Here is a 26,712-nt window from a genome sequence, read left to right as displayed (position 1 = left end):
CACATGCCAATTTTGGGGGTGCATCAGGGTGGCCTTTTGGTCCCCTAGCACCCTTGAAATTGCTTTCGCAATTTGCGATTCCCTTTTTGGTAATCGCAAATTGTGAATGGTCTCTAGGTCCATAAGAATGAATGGGAAAGCATTCCCTAAATTGCGATTCGCTAATAGGAAATGTGTATGAATCGCTATTTTTTTTAGTGAAACCTACATGCATAGGCTATTGCGATTCCTTAATAGCGATTCCTTAATAATCGCTATTAAGAAATCGCAAATGCTTACCTTCATGCATGGTCCCCCTAAATAACTGCCACAATGCAAAAATATTCTCAAATCACATTGAAGGGCTCTGAAAAATTGGAATCTATGATTTGAGAATTGCATTGGGCCCACAGTTCTGCCAATCATTGGCCAATCAACTGCATCCTTAGCTGACATTTTGAAAGGAGCCTTGAGATATTTGGAGGAGAAGTGGGACATGGATCCCACAATCTGCTGAAAAGCCATATGACAAAGTGCCACATTGATCACTGAAGACAAGAACCACATGTTTTCAATAATACGAGATGCTTCTGGTGGGGATTTGGAATAGAAGGCAAATGGCTTCAGGCTGTTTATGGATTGCCAGCCTCCACTATAGACATGCTTCTAACCTTGACTGTAATAGGTAAATTATATGATGCAATTTCCAGGGTACATGCATGGAATCTGGGAATCTGGAAGACAGTGTGGAACACAGCCCTATGATCCACTGTGCTGAACATCCATGTGGTGGCCCCTAATGACTATCGCCACACAAGGACATACCTATGGCCTCAGGTTAGACCCAGCGGTTTCTTGCTAGGTGGAATGCACCAAAGCCAGGCAGAATCCACCTCCTATTTAGGATAAGTACCATTCCCTTGTCAGATAAACTGTGCTCACCCTCTGGTAGCTTGGCACAGAGCCATGAGGCTTATCCTCAGGGTCAAAGTGTAAAGTATTGCCACAGCACCACCCTCGCAACACACTGAGTACGCTACATAAAGACTCTACAGCGTACGTATAAAACACTGGTCTTTGCATTACACACATATTCAAATCAAAACAACATACACATTGGATATTTGCTTTACAGTTATATGCAATTGTCAAACTCTCCTTTTAGCAGCAGAACAGCATGGACATATATGTACTCTTCATAGAAATGCACTTGTTCCGGTATCCCCTCAGCCTCGAAAGTGACATACACCCATGTGCATCCTTTCTTCGAGGAATTCACGAGCCAAGCGATCCCTCCCACATCAAAAACGACGAGACATATATGCAGGCTGTTCAGAGGTATTCTACTTTCCCACTATCACATTAGCATAAATCATGTCATTCCCAAATATAGCATGCCACGTACAGTTGTAATGGTCAAGAAATCACAGGCTTTGACTATGCTTCGTGACCCAGCCCCTTGGCCACTCAAACTACACCAGCCAACGATACATTTTGCACCCGCTGGCGACGCTTTGATTAGATTCTCGGGTCCACCTAAAACAGAAGGAAACAATGACTTGATTCCGTCCGTCCAGATTAGGCTATCAAGGCACCCAGCATCACCTTCATTAGTGCAGGATCTCTTTCCAAGTTAGAGAAATGGTTCCCCCCAGGCTGTGGTGTGAGCCGCAGTTGCTCCAGGAAGCCAGCTGTGGGCGCACACAAGGCACAATGAGACTCCTCGGGTCCCGTCACAATGTTACCCACAAGAGAGTTACCTTGTGGCGTGGGTTCAGGGGGGAGGGAGCTGGTAACAATGGTTTGAGGCCTCGAAGTCAGGCACAGTTGTCCTCCCAGTCTGGAGGTTGGAGACAGTCCAGGCTTCCGGCTCGGGTCCCATAGACTCAGAAAGCATCCACGCACCACACACTACGAAGTGTGAGCTAGCACAGGTTTTTGGGTTCCTTGGATTTGGAAACTTCCCCGGCACTCCTCGAACTCCTCACGTTATGGTACGTCAGGTGGGCCGCTGATCTTTCCGAACACACTCCTCTGCACAGTGTGATTACTGCGTACGTCAGGACGGTCTTTGTCCAAACCAATAATAACTTTTACCCATATTGAGTATAAGATCAAGTGGTATTCACCACTAGGGTATGTAGTTCACATGTGCACATGCCCTCCCTCTTGTCTAAACTGTATCATGCTCCAAGGAAGTGCTGAGATGTAGCGAGAGACATGCAGAACTTTGACAAGTAGCTTTTAAATGCCAAGCTGAGTAACAGTAAACTGCATACACAGGTCCCACCATGGCTAGCATGTGGTACGTTTGAAAAGCTACCTCCGTGGGTGGCACAACCAGTGCTGCAGGCCCACGGAGTATCATTTGAGTTACTTTCCCTAGGCATATGTCTTATCACTGGGCAAGGGACTTACAGCTAACTCAAATCAGCCAATCATGTATCCACCAATCACAAGTGTGTATGTGACAAGCACTGCACTTTGGCACTGAATGGCAGTGTCAAAGCACTCAAAGTCCTAAAGCTAGCTCGTAGATCAAAGGAAGACCAGGAGGAGCAAATTCAAAACATGGAAGGTAAGCACCCTAAAAAAGGGCCATTTCCCACACATCACACCTGTACGTTCCTTCTTCTTTACAATGTAATTGTTTAGATGTGTATCTCCTGGGACTGCTACACCATCAACTATGCCTACACATGCTGCCAATCACTAGATAAGTAGATTGTACCTCTCTGAAAAATTGGGAGAACTTGAAAATTAAGAAGACTACAAGAAAACATATCAAAAGTAGTTTTACCAAAGCTAAAATGTAGGCTACAGTATGCATTAAATGTGTGGCCTCGCGGTACTAAGTTAATCATGCCCTAGCATGCCAGTTGCAGCCATCCTGACATTTAGCACCAGTACTCACACTATGCTTGAAGCCTACAATTCACTGAGTAACATCCCACCTACTCAGGCACCATTTCAGTGACAGAGAGCTGGGGGGGTCCTTTGAAATACTGAAGGCTCATAAAGCCTCCCTGCCCAATCAAGGATAGCTCTATTGTCTTCTCACGGCAGGGATGAGCAAGGTCCTCATCCAACCCCTGATCATGGGGGGGGGGGGAGGATGAAACTATGTTCCTCTAGCACATCCTTTTGCTCTCTCTTGGCCAGGCAAGTGTAGACATAGAAACAAAATGCAACAAATGTGTACCATTTTGCTCTATTGCAGTTGTGGCCTGTAGGAGACCTTTGTAATTATTCTAACAATTCTAACTATAGATGAAGAACCAACTCCTGCTCTTTATCACAGTTAGAGCCTGATTCAGAAAAAGTTAAGTACAAATTATTCTTGCAGTACTCTTAAATTTTAGCACTAAGCCTGGAGTTTCTCTCCTGGAATTACAAGAGTAAGTCACATCTACTCACAGTAAAATCTTTGTCAATCTGACCGTTACATCTTTGCTCATCACCTAGACTTCTTTGGAACTTATTTGTACTGGCCTGTACCAAGAATTCAATGGGCTGCTACAATTCACAAATGCTTTCTCTTCACACAAAGAGCATTAGAAATATGCTTTTTTTTAAATATTTATTTTCATTAGAAATATGCTTTCAAATATATGCAAATTAAATGGTGAATCTACTCCCACAAATGTACACCTACACCTGGAATAAATTCATAGAGTTTTTTGATTTCTTAAAAAAAACAGGTTTGTTTCTGTGAAGGTGTATCTAATGCAGCTTTCAAGACTACTCACCATTGTAAGCAAGTGCACACATGTGAAAATTCCTGCTCTACAATGGGCCATGTGAATATGCATAACAAAGTGCGTTTCCACGTGCTAACTTTTATTTTCTGTTTCTCCACGATAATTAAAGCCTCTTTACCCACACCTCGATTCATTTTGAAATCATTCTATTTACATTTACAAATTGGATACAAATGTATATCTGCCCTTGACAGGTGCAAATTTAAACCAAAGTCATAGTGGAACTGGGCTGTACACAAAAGGTTTGTCAGTACCCACAAATTTGCGTTAGTGTGTACACTAACGCCCTCATTACGATGAGAGTCGGAAAGCCTCTGACTACAGGTCGGAGGCTTTCCGAGCCTTATCGAGGTTTCAGTTTTGACATCCGCATTACGATGCAGTTGGTCAAAAGTGAAAACCAACGGCCATTCAATCGGAGACTGACACGTAATCCCAATGGACGGCATTTCCGCCGTAGGGATTATGATGTCAGTTTCCAACAGGCTTTCCATGTTGGGCTTTCTGACATGGAAAACCTGTCGGAGATCGACACTGGGGGCCCCTAGCAGGGCCCCCTTCACCCTGAGGCATCCGGTTGGGGGCAGAGGAGGCACCTATGGTGTCTCCCTGTTGATCCCTGCACCGTATGGCAGGCACCCCGAGGTGCCTGCCACACTGTGCTGGGATGAACAGATTTTCCCATTTGTCTATGGGAGCTTGTGCTGCAGGTGGTTTACGGCTGAAGCACAAGCTCCATAGACAAACGGGAGTATGAGACTGCACCATGTGCGGTCGCATTGTAATCATGGTGTTGGGACCGCCGAACAGAGGTCGGTCGGAGCCGAGACCACAACGATGTCAGGCAGACATAAATCCGCCTGACATCGTAAATAGGCCCTTACTCTCAATGACATTTTTCACCAAAACAGTCATTCTCATCCTATGGAAAGTTTACTGCCACGTAAAATTAGTCCATACTGTGTAAGTGCGTCTATTTATACAGGCAAATTCTCATTTTGTGAATTCAAAAATTAAATTACAATTGCAATTTGTTATTTACATGGGTATGTTGTATATGCTGAATTTAGGGGGACAAATAGCTTTTCAAATTGTGCACCATGTGTTCAATATTCCAACAAAGTGATTAAGGATTTTGAATATGCCCTTCTAATATGCCTTTCAACTCACAAGTCCCTGCCCCATTGGTTTTGCATGTCTATATACACAGCTGAGGGCGTTTTATTTGATCAGTAACTTTTTCGAACTATTCATTAGCTCCATCTCGCTGATTAAAGTCAGTAGAAATTAATTCCTGTATGGTGGAAGCAAGTATTACAATCCGTTAAAAACATTTGTAGTTCATTAGGGAATGAATGTAGAGACTAGTGTTTTAGCTTTTTTAATTTTGCATCAGTACTTCCTAACCCTTTGTTTTTAATATGATGATGCTTTCTGAAATATTGTAAATGGCCTTAATGTACTGTCACAATGAAAAAATGTTTAACATCATTTAACAGCTCAATTTATGAAACTTTGTTAATTTAAGGTGCACATTCAGATGTTCATTTTATTTTCCAGCAACTCAAAAAGATGATGGACGGAATGCTGAACTTTGTCAAACATTCACCTCCATTCACATATCTGGGTTGAATCCATCTTTTTTTGCTCACCATGCTACCCCAGTTTGGACCCATCCATATGCAAATCAGTATTGATCTTGCTTCCCATGCAAACAGTCCAGCCCGAACTGCCATGGTAAGTCCTCCCGGGACTGGAAATAAGCATCCTCAATCAATCAATCAATCAATCAATCAATCAATCAGTCATTTGTAAAGCGCACTACATACCCGCAAGGGTCTCAAGGCGCTGGGGGGGGGGGGGGCGCTACTGATCGAACAGCCAGGTCTTGAGCATCCTCCTGAAGGTCAGCAGGTCTTGGGTCTGTCGTAGGCTCAGTGGGAGGGTGTTCCATGTCTTGGCGGCGAGGTGGGAGAAGGATCTCCTGCCGGTGCTTGTTCTTCGGATGCGCGGGATGGTGGCGAGTAGGAGATCGGCGTAGCGTAGCTGGTGGTTGGGGATGTAGAAGGAGAGTTGTCTGTTGAGGTAGGCTGGGCCGGTCTTGTGGAGCGCCTTGTGTGCGTGGATGAGGAGCTTGAAGGATATTCTCTTGCTGACGGGGAGCCAGTGCAGGTCCCTCAGGTGGGGGGTGATGTGGCCGTGGCGTGGTACATCGAAGATCAGTCGTGCCGAGGTGTTTTGGATGCGTTGTAGTCGTTTGATGAGCTCCCGTGTAGAGGGCGTTTCCGTAGTTGAGTCTGCTGCTGACGAGGGCCTGGGTGACTGTCTTTCTTGTATCTGTCGGGATTCATCTGTAGATCTTGCGGAGCATACGGAGGTTGTTGAAGCAGGAGGAGGAGACGGCGTTGACCTGCTTGGTCATTGAGGGTTGAGTTGAGGTTGATTTCCAGGTTGTGTGTGTGGTCGGTGGGTGTCGGGGCTGCTCCCAGAGCCGTCGGCCACCAGGAGTCGTCCCAGGCTGAAGGGTTGGAGCTGAGGATGAGGACCTCCGTCTTGTCAGAGTTCAGCTTCAGACGGCTGGTCTTCATCCAGTCGGCGACGGCCTTCATTCCTTCGTGGAGGTTGGCTTTGGCGGTGATGGGGTCCTTGGTGAGGGAGAGGATCAGTTGAGTGTCGTCGGCGTAGGAGATTATGTTGAGGTCGTGCTGTCGGGTGACGTGTGCAAGTGGGGCCATGTAAATATTGAACAGTGTCGGGCTGAGGGAGGATCCCTGGGGTACGCCGCAGATGATCTCGGAGGCTTCGGACCGAAATGGGGGGAGGCGGACGCTCTGGGTTCTGCCGGAGAGGAAGGAGGTGGTCCATTCCAGAGCCTTGTCTCGGATCCCTGTGGCGTGAAGGCGTGCGTGTAGTGTGCGGTGGCAGACGGTGTCGAAGGCGGCGGAGAGGTCTAAGAGGATGAGTGCTGCGGTCTCACCGTTGTCCAGCAGGGTCCTGATGTCGTCAGTGGCGGTCTCGGTGCTGTGGTTGCTGCGGAACCCTGACTGGGAAGGGTCCAAAATTCTGTTTTCTTCGCGGTATCGGGTTAGCTGTCTATTGACAATTTTCTCGATGACCTTGGCCGGGAAGGGGAGCAGAGAGATGGGCCGGAAGTTCTTGAGGTCTCTTGTCAGCCTTGGGTTTTTTCAGTAGGACGTTGATCTCGGCATGTTTCCAGCTCTCTGGGAAGGTCGCGGTCTCGAGGGAGAGATTGATGACGTTGCGCAGGTGGGGTGCGATGGAGCGGCTTGCTTTGTTGAAGACGTGGTGCGGGTCCTGGGACCAGTTTTGGGGCTTCACCCCACATCATCACCTGGATTCATACTGGGGTGGCACGGACTGATTTGCATATGGCTGGATCCAAACTGGGTTGATGTGGTGAGCAAAATAACGATGGACTAAACCCAGGTCTGTGACTGCTGGTGAGTGTTTGAATAGTTTCAACACTTCGTCCATCATTTTATTCTGTGATATTACATTTTATTTTTTCACCTTTTTTATTCCTTTTCCAAGGTCTGTGATATAAAATATTACAAAAAGTTTCATCTGCATCATATCTTTCAGTGGGGCATTCAGTATGTGTTATCGAAATCTGTATTAGATTTACAAATGCTTGAGTTATCTCTAGTTCCTATTAATGAGGTTAGTGACTTTAAAAACCTGTCTCTCCTACAATAACACAACTCCTTCTGTGAAATGAATTCATTCTGAAATATTCCCATCTGTGACAAGTGGAGATCTGTTAGTTTGCACATAGTGCCATAGTGTTTACATTCAGAAAATCCTCTACCTGTACAAAGCTGTGCTTCCAGACACATTTTCTTTTAGATTTCATTGACTATTTATTTTGCCACCTGAATTTTAACAATCCTGATTATACACAAAAGAGAAATATTCCTTGTCCTCTACTCTCTCATAAAAAAACTAGGGAATAGTAGGCTTTGATTAAGCACATGTTCCGAAGTGGGAGCGATTGCGGGGGAATTGTGTAAGATGGTAGAAAAGACCCTATGAAGTGAGACACCAATGCTGCCATCTTGAATGGTCTACTGCCTACTACAAGAAGCAATGAAAAGGAAGTGAACTCAATAGTTGTGACCTTGGCATTCATGGATTCATGACTGCCTAAGGCAAACGCAAAGCTGCAGGGAGTATTATCTTTGGTCTATTGATTAGAGTCATTGGTTGAAGTTTAGACTCAGTTACTCTGCTTAGAAGCTCAAATAATAAACACTTGAAAGACAGGATGGGAGAATGATAGGTTTCCTGGAACATACCTCTGAGGATGTCCCTTCTCGCTACTGTCCAGCGATTCCTGGAGAAGGCCCTGTGGAATTTCTCCCGTCCTGGATCACAGCGTGCAAGGCCCACTAGGAATGTGAGAGGGGATGTGGAATCCAGAGTGCAGCGGTAGCTCTACAGAAATAGAGTTGATTGTGTAGAAGCCAGTAACTGAAGAGAGTGGCTCCAGGTGTGCCTAGTCTTCATGGGCAAAAGGGGGCATTGCCCTGCCACCCTCAGGGAAGAGGCAATAACAGGGAAAATAAACACTGAGCAGCTGAAAAGAAATTACCGCTCTGAGGTGGTGTGCTGAATCTCTTGGGTGAACTCTAGTGAACTTTGCAGATGTCCTACTGCGCAAGTGTCAGTCGACCTGCTATAACAGAGATGCAGACTGTAGGAGAGGTGCAGGGGGCTGCTTTCCTGGCAGTAACATATGTTTAATACTGCATTTGGTTTCACTTTGAAATAAACAATATGGAGCTGAGCACACAGAGTGCTACTTCTCTCGACTATAGAGGCCCAAGGGAAGGATGGATCCAGCTCTGAAAAAGAATTGCACAAGTGGACTAAGAGGTGATTGTGCTGTAAAGCATCTGCATCAGGGGCATCATCACCCCCCCTGCTTTAGCAGCGACAGTGGAACTGGGGTTCTTGATGGGACTCTTCTCTCTGCAGCTTGGCAGACAAAGGCTCATAATGAACTTGCGAGGGTGAGTGAGTGAAATGAAGGGTGGGTGGGTGGATGGATGGATGGATGGATGGCTGGCTGGATGGATGGATGGATGGATGGATGGATGGATGGATGGATGGATGGATGGATGGATGGATGGATGGATGGATGGATGGATGGACGGACGGATGGACGGACGGACGAACGACGGATGGATGGATGGATGGATGGATGGATGGATGGATGGATGGATGGATGGATGGATGGATGGATGGATGGATGGATGGATGGATGGATGGATGGATGGGACGAAGGGGGGATGGATGGGTGTAATGATGGATGACTTAGTGAAAGGGTGGATAGATGGATTACTCAAAGGGAGGATGATGGATGAATGGAGTGAAAGGATGGATAGATGGATTGAAAGGGTGGATGGGTGATTGAAAGGATAGATGAATGGATGGATGAAAAGGGGTGGATAAGTGAAAGGGTGGATGACTGAGTGGATGGATTAGTTTGATGGATGGGTGTCCCTAGATCAGTGGCGGCTCTCCTTATGGGCTTCACAGCTACACTACACCCTCCTTGTTTTGTGGTCCATTTTTATTGTATCAAGAGTGAATAATGATTCACTCTAGGTACAATAAAATGTAAATACAGACCTGCGTTCCAGAAAGAAATTGAGGCAGCTAGTGACATTGTTTGATTGCTGACACAGGTGCATGAAGTTGCCTGAACCATTCCAGCACTGTGAGCATGTCTGTGTGATTATGTGTGTGAGTTAAAATGAAAGAGAGTCAGGTCAGATTGAGTGCGTGAGAATGAGTGACCGAAAGGACGAGTATGTGTTAGAATGAATGCGATTGAAGGAGAATTAGATTGAGAGGAGCTAAGTGTTACTGTGTGTGAGACACTGTAAGACTTGGTAATTCAGAATGAGTGAGAATGAATGGTACTGAGTGAGACAGCGTGGGTCAGAGTAGAATGAGTGACTGCATGAAATAGTGAGACTGAGTGAGTCAAAGTGAGACAGTAAACTTAGGGGGTTATTTACAATAGGCCTGCACCTCCAAGCGTCAATATTTTTAGATGCTCCGGTGGCGCAGGCCTCTCAATCATATCTATAAGGCGGCACACAGCGACCCTGCATGACTTTGCATGGCCTCATAGATATGGATTGAGACAAGGGAGCACCAAGTGATGCATGCCTTACTCTGTGTCAAGGAGGCCTTCCATGGGTGTTGCAGTGGGTGTTCCCACGCAACACCCATGGATTTTGACACGGACCCAGATTTGCAAAGTTAAGTAAACCTGGAGCAGCGCCAAAACCTTACAAATCCCCAGAGCAGACGTAACGAGGAGAAATGTTTTCATTTTTCCTAGTTTTTGCCTCTTTCCTTGTGTGCTGCATTCGGAAGCAGACATAGGACAAGAACAACGCCCCCATGGGTTGTTTTTGTGCAGGAAGGTAAATCTTCCTGCACAAAAACAATCCTGCCAGCAATGCAGAAAAAGGGGTGCCTGTATTGGCGCTAGGCACCAAATTGTGCGGGTAGATACGGTGCATTCCAGTCCTTTCAATTTAGCATAGGGCAATGCAGTAAAAATACTTGCGGTGCTGCCCTATGCACAATCTTTTTAAATGAGGCCCTTAGTGCAAGAAAGTGTGAGAGAGCCCTTCAAGAAGAAGCTCATTGGAATTCGAACCAAGGACTACGCCTCACCACTTTTAAAGGTCAATAGTCGCCACTAGGTGGCTCTTCGAGTGCTGATCCATTGTGAGTCTACACTGCGGAAGACAAGCCAGAGCTTGAAGAAGAAGATTATTACGCTGAATATTGAGACATCCTTGGATTCCCCAGTTAAACTTAAGGTGAAAGAAGCACATTTTCATGCAAGCAGGGGTGGCAGAGGATATCTTCGACACGAGGTGCGAGACTGGCCTCAATATCAAGTACAATGCATGAATTTACGTTTCAGTGTCTTCTTATACATTCTTTAAAGCCAGCCATAATGTGTGAGCTCCATCCTAAGCCGGAGAAAGAGAACTGGGAGACTGAGAGTCGCTAAACACCACGAATACAAAGTAGGAGTGCAGTATCTTATGTAGATGCCACCCTCTGCCTCCACCCACTTTCTCTTTGGTTACAGTGAGTACAAGCATAGCGTAGATTACAAGACGCTGTAGTAAATGGTGTTGAAGATAGATGTTATGTACAAACACTTAAAGCACACACCTACGGTAGTTTTGGATTCGCCTTTTTCACATATTAGTGTTTGGCACATATTCATCAATCTCAAAATGTAGTATGAGGGTCATCGCAAGACATAAGAATCAATCTCTAGACTCACACATACACAAGGCAGTCCCACTTTGAACACTCTTAAGAGAGGCAGGCCTTAATAGCACATGAAAGCAGGAGCGGTCGCACAGGTAGGAGCGGTAGGGCTGGGTTGGGGGGGGGGATTCGACAGACGACCATGAGGGAAAATTGAATAATTAATTCATTTTCCCTTGCCGTCGTCTGTCAAAATACCACCCCCCCCCCCCCCATCCGGCCCCACTGCTCTTACCTGCACGGGCTGCTCCGGCATGAAAGGATTCTTGAACAGTCAGACTTCCGCTCTCAGACCTCGAATATCTAGTGAGGACAGACAGTGAAGAAATTGAAGAGAGTCAGTACCTGTCACCGTGAGAGAGTAGCCCCCAACTCTGCGAAGGGGTGCGATAGACATTTGAAAGTGAAGCAATATGACCATAATGAATGCCTGTCACAGAAGGAAGTTGGGCTTTCACAAATTCACCCAACCAAGACCAGAATGGCTGAGTCAACTCACCCCCTTTTGGAAGAGAGAATTCAGGAAATGTGCAATATCAAAACAAAGCATTTAAATTGCACAATGAAACCCCCAAAAAAAAAACGTACAGGAAAATGCGGTATGCGTTCAACCCTTGAGCTGATGGGTCTCGATCAAGAATTACGGTTTGATCGAGAAGCATGTCAGTGACATTTCAACAGATGAGTCACGATGCCTTGAAAGAGCCAAGCGGCACAAAATCAGCATCCTAGAATAGAAATGGTTCCTTCTTTTCAAGCCATAGCATGACGTTCCGGTCAGCCTGACCACCAGGCCGTGGATGTGGCTACCACTCATTCAGAAGAGCCCCTGGGACGAGTGGCTCTTTAGTGCCTCTTCCCAGTTCCTGACTCACGTAGCAGAAACTGAGAGGCTTTAAGCCGCTGACGCAGACCCTACCACTGACTTGAAAAAAGCTGCGATTTGAGGACAGCAACATACACTGCGTGTACTGCAAAAGGGTTTATCAAATAGTCTCACTTTTAAGCCCTTGGTGTTTACAGTAGAGTTCTTCTTTGGTATTATGAGTATATTTGAATGACCTGAGATTCACTACTAGCTGGAGCACACTGAGCTCACTACTGGGGTTTAGGGAATATATTGACCAATTTTAAATCTACTCCGCTGCTCCGAGGGCTGACTGTTCTCTGCGTTTATGGTTTACTAAGGGTGGAGAAGGGATGGGCGTCAGATAAATAAGGACTGCCCAATAAGGTCCTTTAGTCGGTACATCTATCAGATTTTCACGATAAACATTGCTTAAGTGAATAATTTGTATAACTATAATGAAAGATACTACGCTTTAACTCTGACATAGTGCAGCCCTTGGACACCATAAACCTGCACTTGTGTGCTTGAAGGTCAATCCATGGAGCTATTTCACATCTAACAGGAGGAAAAGTTCAGGAATTTCTGACAAGAAAAGGCCACATAGCTAAGTACTGTGTCAAGGGACTGGTGTTCATTTTGGACCATGACATTTGCAATAGACTTAATAATATAATTTATAGCAGGGGTGTCCAACATTTGTCCAAGGCGTTTGCTACATGAACAAAGCAGTGATTCTCAGGGCACAGGACTCAATCTTAGTAAGGCCAACTCAACCTTCCATCCTCCTGATGGTCCAATAACTCAGTACTAAGAGTGGGTACTAGTAGCATCTGTTAGTTAAAGCACTTAAAACCTTCAGTGTAGTATGAAGTGCTAATCAAGGTTTACAGCACATACACAGACAACGAAGGTACAGACAGCGAGTCTAAAAGGATCGTGTGTATGCAGTCAATAGCTAACACAACATTCTGCCATGGATCGACACCTGCTGGACCTTTGCTGAGTTGGACACCCCGGATACAGCTTGTTGTCATTGATCAGAATCTCAAAATTAGAATTTGCCTAGCAAATTGCTTGTAAATCTTAAACTTCTTTTACAAATGAAGATCTTTGACCAAAAAAAAAAAAAACATTTTTCCTGCTGTAGACCTAACTTTAACAGAAGTGGCCTCACAGTACGTTTTTTTTATTCTGTTAACTTCATTAAATGGGTCCGTTTATCATCGTCATAATTTTGCAGAAGAAAAATCTAAGCAAGTTGGTCCAACATACTCCAAATGCACTGGTCAGCTGCACCACTTCAAAGTTACACGTGTAATTGTTTACATTTACAAACGCATGAACTTTTGGAAAGAGTGTACAAATACTTCTGTATTCTCCTTACATTGCAGGCTGATTTGAAACTTGATTTGGCTTGTCGCTTGAAAAATGTATAATCTATTCTCCACACTGTTAAAATTGTCTCTAATTGAGGAAGATGTTATACCAGCAAGCTTATTTTTCAATGGAATCTACTGTGGGAATCTGACAAAACGTTGACAAATGTTTGTTATCCTAGAAACTGCAACACTGAGCAGAAGAAAGAGGTATGTTAAAGCCCCCAAGGCGCCTTTAACATCGCTGCAGGCAGCGTCACAGACCACGGTGCTAAGAAATGGCACACAAGTCGGTCCTTTGATAAAACTGCATACGTGCTCCCAGCCATGGGCATGAACAGAAACTAATTCGCAGACCATGACTTGTAAAATACCTGCGCCTTGTGAAAATTACAAGGTGCACTTTTTTCATTCAACATAAATTCGTGACTTGTTCAATAAACATATTGATAAAATTGAAAATATGGAGGGCCCATTTTACATTCCCAGAGGGCATGAAACTGACAAAACAGTAAACAAATTCAGATTACCCCCTTTCATGGCTGGGCAGCTACTTCGAAAGAGTAATGATTTTATTTACACTGAATTCTAGTGGTAAAGGCATGCAGGTGCAACGCTTGGAAGAATCAACACACATGATGCTATGCTTAAACGAGTGAAGGGCATGATCACTAAACCGTTCCGTCAAGAGCAACACCATCTATTTAGAGTGCTACTTACTTGTTTTAAATGGTGTTTCCCCACAGAAGCACATTTCCTATTCCAAATGCACGTGGTTTATCTCATGTGTGCAACACCTGGGTCTGTATTAGGTATTAACACATCTGTCTGCAAAGGTTAAATGAGACCATTTAACCTTTCTCCCATTAAACACAATGGGCATAAAACAACCTTCTGGGGTTGCTTCCTCTGTGCGCAGGGGTCACGTGCATGAAAGATCGATCAATCACCAGAAATAACAACAATGCACCCACTCTAGCGGGCAATATTAACACATATTCAATATTTTGTGGAAACAAGTACAGTCAGTTCACATTATGTTATTTTTTTCTCAGAAGCAATTAATCTAACATGGCCCCACGGAGAATTGACCGTTTTAGAGCTGTATGTGAAGACGTTGAGTGACATTGAATAAGTAGACCAGCAGACATTTGCAATGCTTTCATTTTTAAAACTAAATCACCCATGCAACAAACACAGGCCCCCCATCACTGTGTATGTTCTCATAAATGGCACATCTATTAGCCCCCCGCAGCGGCGACTCTGGACTATCTGTGCGAAGCGCGCGTCTCAGCGCTTCCATTACCGCCAACCTGCTAATATGGACAGAATAATGCACTCCAGCGGGCGCAGAAAGATGCTAATTTTGTTGGCGCAAACAGCCAAGGCGCTTACAGTATCTGATTTTTACTCCCTTTTAGGCACTCCACAAATCGAGGAGCGCAGTGAGGCTTCCAGATGGCGCCATGGTACAGCACTCGACACCAATGCAGTCCAAAGACAAGCAGTTATTGTTGGGCTTGTCTTGGATTGACAGAGTTCTCCTTGAAGGTTTGCTGGGGTGTTTCTTTTTTTTATTATTTCCTGGCTCTTTTTGTCATGCAGGAATAGTTTCTTCCCATTGTCATGCTAGTTTCTGTCCCTGGCGCAGACAGGGCGCGGGACTGTATAATAGCGTGCGCCAGGCGAGGCTTTTCTTCCCTCGAGCACAAAGAACGAGAAATGCGCCCCATTCAGCACTTTCACCTTTCACAGGCTTGATATACAACTGCCATGCAGCTAAAAAGGCAGATTTCTGGCTAATGTCCCTCTGCCGTCCCACTCAGAACTCCTCGCAGAGGAATGTCCGCCCAAACAGGCTTTGGAAGCTGAAACTATCGCGGGGGTTAATGAAAGTGTCACGCAGCATCACTCGGTGATGTAAGGAAACCTTTGTTTCGAGTTCTACCTGAGCATTTCAGACTACTCTGCCTGAGCAAGCAGCTTTAAATCATCGTGGCCACCCAACATATAAGCAGGCTCAGTAAACAATGTTTTAACAATGAATTTAAAGTGCATAATTGACTGAAGTTCTATGTGCGCATGGGAAAAGCGCGCGCAGTTTAAAACATTTCCAATAAGATTTTTAGTGCGGTATTGCTGATAAACATAAGTGCAGATGCCGCCATTTTGTTCTTAAAACTGCTAGGGCAGATCAATACACTCCTCTCCTTCCGCGCGGCGCGTGCACTCTTCCAGTATCCACATATGGAGATGCCTGAGCCATGCACAGTGCGCAGGAAGCATGGGCGAGGCACATGACACGCTTCCCTGAAAGGCGGTTCAGATTAGCTCCATCACCGCCGACTTCGAGGTAACAGAGCACGCACCCCAGCTTCCGAACAGGCACCAGCAACCGTGCAAAGCGTGTCACGGTTCTTTGTGCCAATCACTGCCATCATTCAGCTAGTACATTTGGGGAGGAAATTGTGTTAAAAAGGGACCACTCACCTGGCGGATGTAGCTCTTTTCTGATGCCAAGCGTTGGCACAAGGCCACGAGCACTGTTTGGATGTGCACCTTGGCTCCCGAGGGGCTGAAACCTTCTCCCTTAGACACCCAGACGGGTCCTCGCAGAGGCGTGATGGCATTTTGCAGGATTTTGTCAAGCAGGGGAACTGTGAAGACAGAAGAAAAGAAACGTGTTCTCGTGACCCAACTGGAATTGTGGACCCGGAGGGAAGTGCCGCCATGGCAAGGCGCAGTTCAGATCAATTGTAGGTGTGTGACCCGGGTGAAGTCTGAGAAAGAAACTCCAGCTCGGCCAGTGGCCACCATGAAAGATGCGTTTATATTGAGCCCCCTCCCCCCCCACCAGACTCATAAGCTTTGTGAACACACCTGAATAGTTCTGAAGTGTGCCTAACTAGCTGCACAGAGTGTCATGGTGTGCACTGATTGCCTTATCTTCTCATTTATCACAGATGACTTGGAACCAGCCTTGCTGAAATCTGCTTGCATTGTCCTGATAAAAATTGCAAGCTCCACATTGTGCCTGTACATACTTTCCCGCTGAAGGAGCTTGGAAAAGCCTCAAATATTATACATTCAATTATTCATAATGAACAACCGTCAGCTGCACAGTCAACATGACACCCGTGTTTTTTTTTATTGTCACGGTGTTCTCCAGTAATATTCTGCTAAACTGCTGAGGTGTAACAGCACACATTCGTACTTTTAATTAAAATAAGAAGAGAAAGGAGCTCTATGTTTGAAGTGAGTTTTTATTATTCTAAAAGTTTGATATGTGCACTTCAAAGAAGATTTAGAGTTTCAGCAGGAGTATTTTGTTTGGAGACACGTCAGCATTTCACGGAAATGTCAACGTTTATTATTTTGTGACGATGTTATCCCTCAGACTATGAGGAGACGGAAAAAAAGAAAACAAAGTCTTAATGTGCCGTGCGTGATTCATATTCCTAACTAGGAGGGTGATGTCATATAAAGCTTTACCCATGTGATGTACAGAGGGCAATAAAGGTAGGCCCGGAAGCAGAGGCTCCGGAGAAGAGTGCAAAAGAGAGGGAGAGAGACTGAGGTGAAACAAAAAGGAGGGAGAGAGATTTAGAGAATGGAGCGAGAGCGAGGATTCGAAACAAACATAGAAAAAAAGCAAGAGTAAGACAAAGAGAGAGTAGAGTGAGAGGGAAGGAGTGAGAATGAGCGGAAGGGAGAGAGAGAGAGCAATCAAAAGAGAGAGAGAGAGATAGAGAGAGAGTGAAAAAGAGTGCCCGTACATCTATTGGCTCCCATAGTATGTTTATTTAGGCATATTCTGGTGAGGATGCCCGAATATGGCTAATGCATGAGTTAAGGGAGGCAGATCCAGTAATTTAAAGTGTATAGGTGAATTTAGGAAACCAGCAGTCACAGTCCTTACCTAAGTAAGATAGAGCTCCTCCCCGCAGACATTCCCAAGCTGAAACTTCCCTGCACCCTTTCCTACCCCCTAGGACACGCCCACATCATGTGGATCATAACCCCTGACCCAGGGCCGTTTCTAGAGTTTGTGGGGCCCGAACCAAAAGGGAATGTGCAAGGCCCCTCTAATTTACATAAGTGCCACAGCTCAGGAAGTTGCTTTGTGCAGACTCCTCCTGGGCCGCAGCTCCTCCTACAAGCACCTCTTTTACATCTCCTATCGGGCTGAAGGTGTGAGAATTGCTTCGGGGCTGAGAGTAAAATTGTGGGGGCGCTAAAATGCTGGACAATGGGCATCCCACAGTGTCTCTGAATGGTCTCCTTGCAATTGGAACAAGAGGAAGTGTCTCCCTCCCCTAGGCCTCCCTACACCATCCATGAGAGGCCTGGGGAGGGGGCTCCCATGGACCCTAATTGCAAGGAGACACCTTTCTTTCAAATTGATCGCCAGGGAAACAGGACACACCACTGGTGCCGGCCCCATGCTGCTGGGCTGAGTACGAGGCCCTGGGCAGCTGCCTTACCTTCCGACATCCTATATTTTCTGCAACTGGAGAACAGGCTTTTGAACTCTCGGTTGGTGAACTGCAGTAAGTATGATTGAGGTTTGCTATAGCAGCCCTTTCTTGTCGGAGGGGGAGGTCTGGCTTGAGTCCTTGCTGTAGTGGGACAGCCGCGGGCTCTGCTCCATTCTCGCTAGAGCCTTGTTACTGAGAGGTCTAGTTTGCTTGCACTTGTATGGAAGCATTTGCATTGCCCGGCCAGGCACACTTGGGGCGTGGTGGGTGCAGGTTACTGGTGCAGGCTAGCCTCCTCTGCTGCAAGACGGGAGACAGGAGGTGTGCTTTACTTGGATTTGAGCAAAAACAACAGCTGATGGACAGAATGCAGAACAATGTCATACATTCACCCCAGTACAGAGATCTGGGCCTAAATCCATCGTTGTTTTGCTCACCATGCCACCCCAGTTTAGACCTCGCCATATGCAAATCAGTCTTGACCCTGTGCCTCATGGGAACAGACCATCCCGAATTGCCAAGCCAGGTCCTCCCTGGAGCGGAAACAAGCATCTTAGGACCGGTTTCGGGGTTTCACCCCTCTTCAGCCAGGATGGCTTGATTCCAGTGGCATGGAGAGCACAGGACTCACATCTGAACATACCCGTCCCACTCAGGGTGACAAATGCAAAAACAACAGTTGATGGACAGAATGCAGAACAATGGCATACATTCACCCCAGTACAGAGATCTGGGCCTAAACCCATCGTTTTTTTGCTCACCATGCCACCCCAGTTTAGACCTGGCCATATGCAAATCAGTCTTGACCCTGTGCCTCATGGGAACAGTCCAGCCCGAATTGCCAAGCCAGGTCCTCCCTGGAGCGGAAACAAGCATCCTAGGACCGGTTTTGGGGTTTCACCCCTCTTCAGCCAGGATAGCTTGATTCCAGTGGCATGGAGAGCACAGTACTCACATCTGAGCATACCCGTCCCACTAGGGGTGACAAATGCAAAAACAACAGTTGATGGACAGAATGTAGAACAATGTCATACATTCACCCCAGTACAGAGATCTGGGCCTAAATCCATCGTTTTTTTGCTCACCATGCCACCACAGTTTAGACCTCACCATATGCAAATCAGTCTTGACGCTGTGCCTCATGGGAACAGTCCAGCCCGAATTGCCAAGGCAGGTCCTCCCTGGAGCGGAAACAAGCATCCTAGGACCGGTTTCGGAGTTTCACCCCTCTTCAGCCAGGATAGTTTGATTCCAGTGACATGGAGAGCACGGGACTCACGTCTGAGCATACCCGTCCCACTCGGGGTGACAAATGCAAAAACAACAGTTGATGGACAGAATGCAGAACAATGTCATACATTCACCCCAGTACAGAGATCTGGGCCTAAATCCATCGTTTTTTTGCTCACCATGCCACCCCAGTTTAGACCTGGCCATATGCAAATCAGTCTTGACCCTGTGCCTCATGGGAACAGTCCAGCCCGAATTGCCAAGCCAGGTCCTCCCTGGAGCGGAAACAAGCATCCTAGGACCGGTTTCGGGGTTTCACCCCTCTTCAGCCAGGATAGCTTGATTCCAGTGGCATGGAGAGCACGGGACTCCCGTCTGAGCATACCCATCCCACTCGGGGTGACAAATGCAAAAACAACAGCTGATGGACAGAATGCAGAACAATGTCATACATTCACCCCAGTACAGAGATCTGGGCCTAAATCCATCGTTTTTTTGCTCACCATGCCACCCCAGTTTAGACCTGGCCATATGCAAATCAGTCTTGACCCTGTGCCTCATGGGAACAGTCCAGCCCGAATTGCCAAGCCAGGTCCTCCCTGGAGCGGAAACAAGCATCCTAGGACCGGTTTCGGGGTTTCACCCCTCTTCAGCCAGGATAGCTTGATTCCAGTGGCATGGAGAGCATTGGACTCACGTCTGAGCATACCCGTCCCACTCGGGGTGACAAATGCAAAAACAACAGTTGATAGACAGAATGCAGAACAATGTCATACATTCAACCCAGTACAGAGATCTGGGCCTAAATCCATCATTTTTTTGCTCACCATGCCACCCCAGTTTAGACCTGGCCATATGCAAATCAGTCTTGACCCTGTGCCTCATGGGAACAGTCCAGCCCGAATTGCCAAGCCAGGTCCTCCCTGGAGTGGAAACAAGCATCCTAGGACCGGTTTCGGGGTTTCACCACTCTTCAGCCAGGATAGCTTGATTCCAGTGGCATGGAGAGCACGGGACTCACGTATGAGCATACCCGTCCCACTTGGGGACAAATGCAAAAACAACAGTTGATGGACGGAATGCAGAACAATGTCATACATTCACCCCAGTACAGAGATCTGGGCCTAAATCCATCGTTTTTTTGCTCACAGGGTCAAGACTGATTTGCATATGGGTGGGTTCAAACTGGAATGGCATGTTGAGCAAAAAAACGATGGATTTACGCCCAGATCTCTGTACTGGGGTGAATGTATGACATTGTTCTGCATTCTGTCCATCAACTGTTGTTTTTGCATTTGTCATCCCGAGTGGGACGGGTATGCTCAGACGTGAGTCCTGTGCTCTCCATGCCACTGGAATCAAGCTATCCTGGCTGAAGAGGGGTGAAACCCTGAAACCGGTCCTAGGATGCTTCTTTCCAGTCCAGGGAGGACCTGGCTTGGCAGTTTGGGCTGGACTGTTCCCATGAGGCACAGGGTCAAGACTGATTTGCATATGGCTGGTTTCAAACTGGAATGGCGAGCAAAAAAACGATGGATTTAGGCCCAGATCTCTGTACTGGGGTGAATGTATGACATTGTTCTGCATTCTATCCATCAACTGTTGTTTTTGCATTTGTCACCCCGAGTGGGACGGGTATGCTCAGACGTGAGTCCCGTGCTCTCCATGCCACTGGAATCAAGCTATCCTGGGTGAAGAGGGGTGAAACCCCGAAACCGGTCCTAGGATGCTTCTTTCCAGTCCAGGGAGGACCTGGCTTGGCAGTTCGGGCTGGACTGTTCCCATGAGGCACAGGGTCAAGACTGATTTGCATATGGCTGGGTTCAAACTGGAATGGCATGGTGAGCAAAAAAACAATGGATTTAGGCCCAGATCTCTGTACTGGGGTGAATATATGACATTGTTCTGCATTCTATCCATCAACTGTTGTTTTTGCATTTACTTGGATTTGAGGCATGGCTTGAGTCCCTGCTACCACGGAATGGCCACAGGCTTTGATCCGCTCACATTGGAGCTGCGTTGCATGCCCAGAGTGCTGGGGGCGCGGTGGGTGCTGGGTCCTAGTCAGGGGGCTGGCTTCTTCTGCTACGGGCATTTGATGGGACTTCTCCGGATGTACATGGCTGTGTGAAAGCCGTGCAAGTCACAGGGGGGCCTGTTGGTCTTTTATGGCACTCTGCAGTTTTTCAGCACTATGACAGCCAAGTGGGGTGTGTACTGTGATTGGCCGGCAGACTGGAATGGTATTTTCTGCTGTGTGGCAATTGGTTAGTGGGCATCTTGGAAACCAGTGTTTGTGTTCTGATTGGGCAGGTTTTCAGGCCAATTAGCTATGATCGTTAGGAAGGTGTGCTTCATCTGGCTTCTGACTCGTCATGGATGGGGGAAGCAGGTCAGAGAAGTGTAAGCATTAGTAGGAGGAGGTGGTTGCTGGGCCTCCAACTGCTCCTTCATTAGCTGATATCCAGAGGATGATTGAGGCCGTGGTTTCTGCTACCTTTGGCCTGGTCTTTAAAAATCCAAAGTTGGACAACCCTGATACTGCTGATCCTGACTGTCATTCAGAGGAGAAGGTGAAAGGGCGATTTATTCATGGGGCTGACCTTCGCAGTATTTTGCAGCATGTGCAGGATAATTATGGGTTTCCTATGCCCTCAGGGCTGAGGAATCGGAGGATTTCTTTGCCAATTATCAGCTAAAGGAGCCTGAATGTCTGGCGATCCATAAGTCGGTCCGGAATGTACTGGAAGGGGAATGGAGGGATGTAGACAAACATATATTTCCCCAATTCCTGGCAAAACGGTGTCCGTTACAAGGGTTTTCCGATGAGTTCCCTGCAGTAGTGAAGGTTGATTCCCTGTTGGCAGGCCTTGTTCTTAGAGCCTTGTGGTGTCAGAGGATGCAGTACCTTCAGATCCTGGGGATAAGAGGTTTGAAAGGGCTCTGAAGAGATCTTTTGTAGCTTCCAATCTGCCTGTCAGGTCTGCAGCGTAAACCAGTTATCTGTTTCAGTCACTGTTTAAAGACTGTCACAGTATCTTGGTGCAGCTCCTTCAGGAGGAAGATCCCTCTAAGTCATTGACTATGCTGGAACGACAGTGGCGTTTCTTGTCCGACTTGTCTTTTGATTCCCTTAGTGCTTCGGCTGCAGTTGCGAGGCCACTGTGGTGGCTGGGCGGCAGTTGTGGCTTAAGCCTTGGAAGGGGGAGGCGGCACAGAAGCGTGCTCTCATGAAAATTCCCATCAAGGGCTCCAAACTGTTTGGGGACCCTTTGGAGACTATGATTAAAAAAAAACAGTGGAAGTCAAGAAGTTGTTGGCTCCAGTCTGGCTGCCACTGAAGGGCAAGTTTGCTGGCTATTAGAGGGCTTTTGGTCAGGCGTTTCAGTATAAGATGATTGCTCAGCCCTTTCGTGGTAGGGGACGTGGCCGGGGTGTCCCTTCCTTCCATATGTCCTAGGGCCAGCAGGGAAGTTCAGATGCTGCTGGTCAAGCAAAATCATGAGTATCTGGTGTTTATTGTGGGGTGGGGGGGTGTCAGTGGGAGGGTCACCTCAGGAATTTATAGCCGGTCTGGGAAGAATTTGTCAGGGATCAGTGGGTCCTGCAAATTGTCAGGCTGGGGTATCATTTAGAGTTTGTGGAGCCTGCCTTGGAAGTTTTCCGTGCTACCCCTGTTCCAAGTTCGCCAGTGAAAAGTCTCTGTTGGCTGGGGTTCAGGACCTGTTGAGCAAGGGGGCCATTGTGAAGGTCCTTGTGGAATAATAAGGAAAGGGGGCTTACTCTATCCTTTTTCTGATCTGGAAACTCAACAGAGTTTTCCGTCCAGTGTTGGGTTTAAAAGCAGTGAATTTGTGAATTTCTTGCCGGTCCTTCAAGATGGTGATGCTCCAGTTGATACTTCTCCTTCCTGTCGGTGGGGGACTTACTCACACCTCTGGATATGAGGGCCGCGTATTTTCATGTGGCGATACACAGGGACTCGCAGAAGTTTCTGAGGTTTTGTGTGGGCGGCGAACATTTCCAGTTTCAGGCATTGCCCTTTGGTCACTCAGCTTCACCTAGAGTGTTTACCAAGGTTTTAGCTCCTTTGGTGGGGTTGTTGCATGTACAGGGGGTCCAGGTTTTTCCATACGTGGATGGCTGATTGATTTCTTCCTCTTCTTTCTATTAAGGCTCAATCTCAAACTTAGGATGCCTGCAGTCTCCTACAGTGGATCAGGTGGATACTGAACCTGGAGAAGTCCCATTTGATTCCTACTCAGGAACTGTTGTTCATTGGAGGGGTCTTCAACACAAGAATGGGGAAGGTGTTCCTTTCCGAATATCGCAGGCTGACTCTGGTGAAAGAACTGACGTCGGTTTTGGTCTCTCCCGCTTCCACAGCAAGGCAGTGGTTGAGAGTGCAGGGGTTGATGGCTGCTACTGTTATGGTTGCACTTATACCCCTTTATGAATCACATCCTTTACCTCTGGTGTCCGGGGTCTAAGGATTACAACCAGTTGATTCCGGGGAATCCAGGTATCTCTCAACAGTTGGCCTGGTGGTTGGATGTGGAGAGTCTCATGAAGGGTTCTCCGTTTGTGCTCCAGGACAGGTTGGTTCTGACGACGGATGCCAGCAAGCTGGGTTGGAGGGCCGTGATGGCTCAGGATTCAGTTCAGGGGACCTGGTCGGTTCAAGAGGCTTGGATGTTTCCCAACTAGAGGGTGATAAAGGCCATCCAGTTGGCCCTGATTAATACTCTCCCTTGGGTCCTGCATCAGGATTTTCTATTGTGGACAGGCAATACTGTGGTGATGTGCTCTGTGAATCATCAGGGGAGTGCGAAAGTGGCTTCACTAAGTTTGTTAGCTCTGTCCGAATGTGCTTGGACCGAGGGTGTTTGCGGTCATCATGCAGAAGTTTGGTGTGTCAGAGGTGTACCTGTTTGCAACACAGGAGAACCCATTGAGGGAGAAGTTTTGCTTTTTGAGGCTTCCAGTAGACCCCTGGCCACTAGGTTTCCTTGTCTGTTTTGGGAATGTCTGGTCAGGTTGCAGCTGGTGAGCTGGCTGTTGAAAGGATGAACCTGGTTGTGCTGGGTTGTACTCCTGAGGTGGCTCTCTTTATTCAGTAGTCTCGTAAACCATCTACCCTGAAATCTTATGCCAGGCATTGGGTTTCTTTTCAGAGCTGGTGTTCTGACATGGGCTGGTCTGCCTTGACTGTGGAGCCTGTGAAGGTTTTGGAATTTCTGAAAGATGGCTTTGTGTTGGGTTTGACTGTCTCCTCTTTGAGGGCTCAGTGGGCAGCTGAGAGTGGTTTTTCGGGCTCCTGACTGTGTGGCAGTAGTTCCTTTGGTGCGGGCTTTTGCGGAGTTGTTTTCTCAAAAAACCTGTGATTAGGTCCTGGACTCCTGGGTGGGATCTACCGTTGGTCTTGCTGGTTTTGCAATCTGCCCCGTTTGAGCCACTGGAGGAGGAGTCCTTGCGGTTTCTAACTATTAAGGTGGTTTTCCTGGTGGCTATTACCTCGGCCAGCCGTGTGGGGGAATTGGGCTTGTTGCTGTGTTCTGAGCCTTTTTTGAGGTGCTATCCGGATCGGGTGGTTCTCATGCCTGATTGTGCATTTGTTCAGAAGATTCCCTCCTCTTTCCATTGTTCAGAAGAACTGGTGATGCCTGTGTTGCGTGTGGATCCTCAGTCTGAGGAGGAAGTTCTTCTAGACTATTTGGATGTCAGACTGTTGGTGTCTATCTTGATCGTACCTGCCTGTTTCGTAAAGTGGATTCCCTTTTCATAACTTTTGGCTTGGCTTGGCAGGTCAGGGTCTGAAGCCTTAAGTTGCTACTCTCAGTAGGTGGTTGAAGTGGACATTTTTTTGTTTGTTTAATATCTGTTTATTGAGTACAAACAAAGAAAAAGTGATACATGTCGCAGAAAATGGAGGGCAAGGTTGGGGGGGCAAAAAAAAGTGGTTACAAACCAAACAATCCACCCGGGCCCCTGCAAAGGGGATAAATCCAGTTCCATAGGGTTCAAAACGCAAATGTGATGAGGGCACAACGACTTTCCAAAACATAGGGGCCAACATCAAAGAGAGAGTTCTCGCCAAACCTAGGGGGGAAGCAATGTAGGGGGCAAGAAGGCAGAGGCCCAACCAGAGTTCCATTGTCCAGTAGAGGGAGAACACAACAACATAACCACTGAGTCAAACAATTGGTCAAGGCTAACAAGGTCTGGTCAAAGCGAGATCCCCCGCCCACTTAGAAAATACAAACAGTACTGCGACAGTACCAATATACTTTGCGGCAAATAACACAAGAACCATCATATAACAAGAAAGAGACAGAAAAGGAAACCTGAGGAAGGTGAGGGCAGGAAGAAAAAGAAGAGAGAGGGAAGGTCGTAAAGGCCCCGGGAGAGCGCCAGTCTATCCCATATCTCCAAGACCGTTCTCGTTGGAGTAACTAAGTAGGCACTGCGAGGACGTGCCTCACGCGTGAGCCAGGCCAAATCCCACAATGGTCTACAGGCCACCGCACGGTCCATATGGAACCAGTGTATGTCCGCGTGCGGAATGGGGGTAGGAAGAGACTGGAACAGATAAAGGATTTTAGGGAGAAGGGACATTTTAACAGCATGAAGGTGGCCCAATCATGCCAGGGGGAGACCTTCCCATCGACGCATTTCTTCGCGTATAGAGTTCCAGAATCTAGTCCAATTAAGTGAGGACCAAGAAGCGAGCGTAGGAGTCAGATCAAAGCCTAAGTAGCGGATCAACTCATAGGTCCACTGCACCGGGAGCAGGTCCCACAAACCCTGGACCTCCGAGGTCAAAAGCGTGGGATTGAGAGCATGGGATTTCGCCAGGTTAATCCGATAGCCCAAAGCGGCCTCAAAAGACCCCAAGAGTTCAGCCACTGCGGGGAGAGAGGTCGACGGAGAAGGCAAGGACAGAAGCAGATCAACGGCAAAGAGGGAAGCCTTATGTTCAGTACCCCCAGACAGATACCTCGTATATCCTGGTTGCGGTATATAGCAATAGCTAAGGGCTTGACGAGAAGCGCGAATAATAAAGGAGAGAGCGGGCACCCCTGGCGAGTGCCCCGGTGGATAGAAATAGGAGCGGTGGTAGAGCCGTTGAAACAAACCTGAGTGGTAGGTTTTGCATAGGGGGCCATCAGTTTAGAAATAAATCCAGGTCCCAAGCCAATCTTCTGGAGGACCGCCCGGAGGAAGCCCCAGTCCACGTGATCGAAGGCCTTCTTGGCATCAAGGGAGACCAGGCAGGCAGGGATATCTCTGATACGCGATTTTTCAATCAAGTGGGCAATCCGCCGAATGTTGTTGGCGCCTTGACGGTGGCGGATAAACCCCACCTGATCGGGATCTATATCTTGGCATCGGTATTTACCAGGGCAATGGGGCCGAAAGAAGCCGCCAGGGTCAGGTCCTTGCCAGGCTTGGGGACAAGTACTATTTCCGCTTTATTCATCGTAGGAGAGAGGCCCATATGAGCAGTAAAGCTGTTAAAAAGATGAAGCAGGTGATCTCGCAATTGCAGGTAGAAGACCCGATAAAAAGCGACCGGTAGGCCGTCGGGACCCGGGGTTTTGCCTGTCGGGATCTGCTGCAATGCCTTAGCAATTTCCTCATGGGAGATAGGCTCATCGAGTAACTCCGTAAAGTCGGGATCAATAGGGTCCCAAGGACATGAATCG

At 47.2% G+C, this 26,712-nt stretch overlaps 1 protein-coding gene across 1 annotated transcript in view; it reads right to left on the bottom strand.

The window, feature by feature from the left end:
- DCDC1 (doublecortin domain containing 1) overlaps positions 1–26,712 on the bottom strand; it is a 1,503,674-nt gene that overhangs the window by 1,139,212 nt on the left and 337,750 nt on the right. The window contains exon 8 of the mRNA XM_085648291.1: positions 15,789–15,955. Coding sequence (XP_085504417.1) covers positions 15,789–15,955 — 167 coding nt within the window. The remainder of the gene's footprint in view (positions 1–15,788; positions 15,956–26,712) is intronic.

This window comes from Triturus cristatus, chromosome 3_2, assembly GCF_964204655.1.
Source record: "Triturus cristatus chromosome 3_2, aTriCri1.1, whole genome shotgun sequence".
Taxonomy (NCBI): domain Eukaryota; kingdom Metazoa; phylum Chordata; class Amphibia; order Caudata; family Salamandridae; genus Triturus; species Triturus cristatus.
Note: the sequence above shows the minus strand (reverse complement) of the source record. Positions and strands in the feature narration are given on the sequence as shown.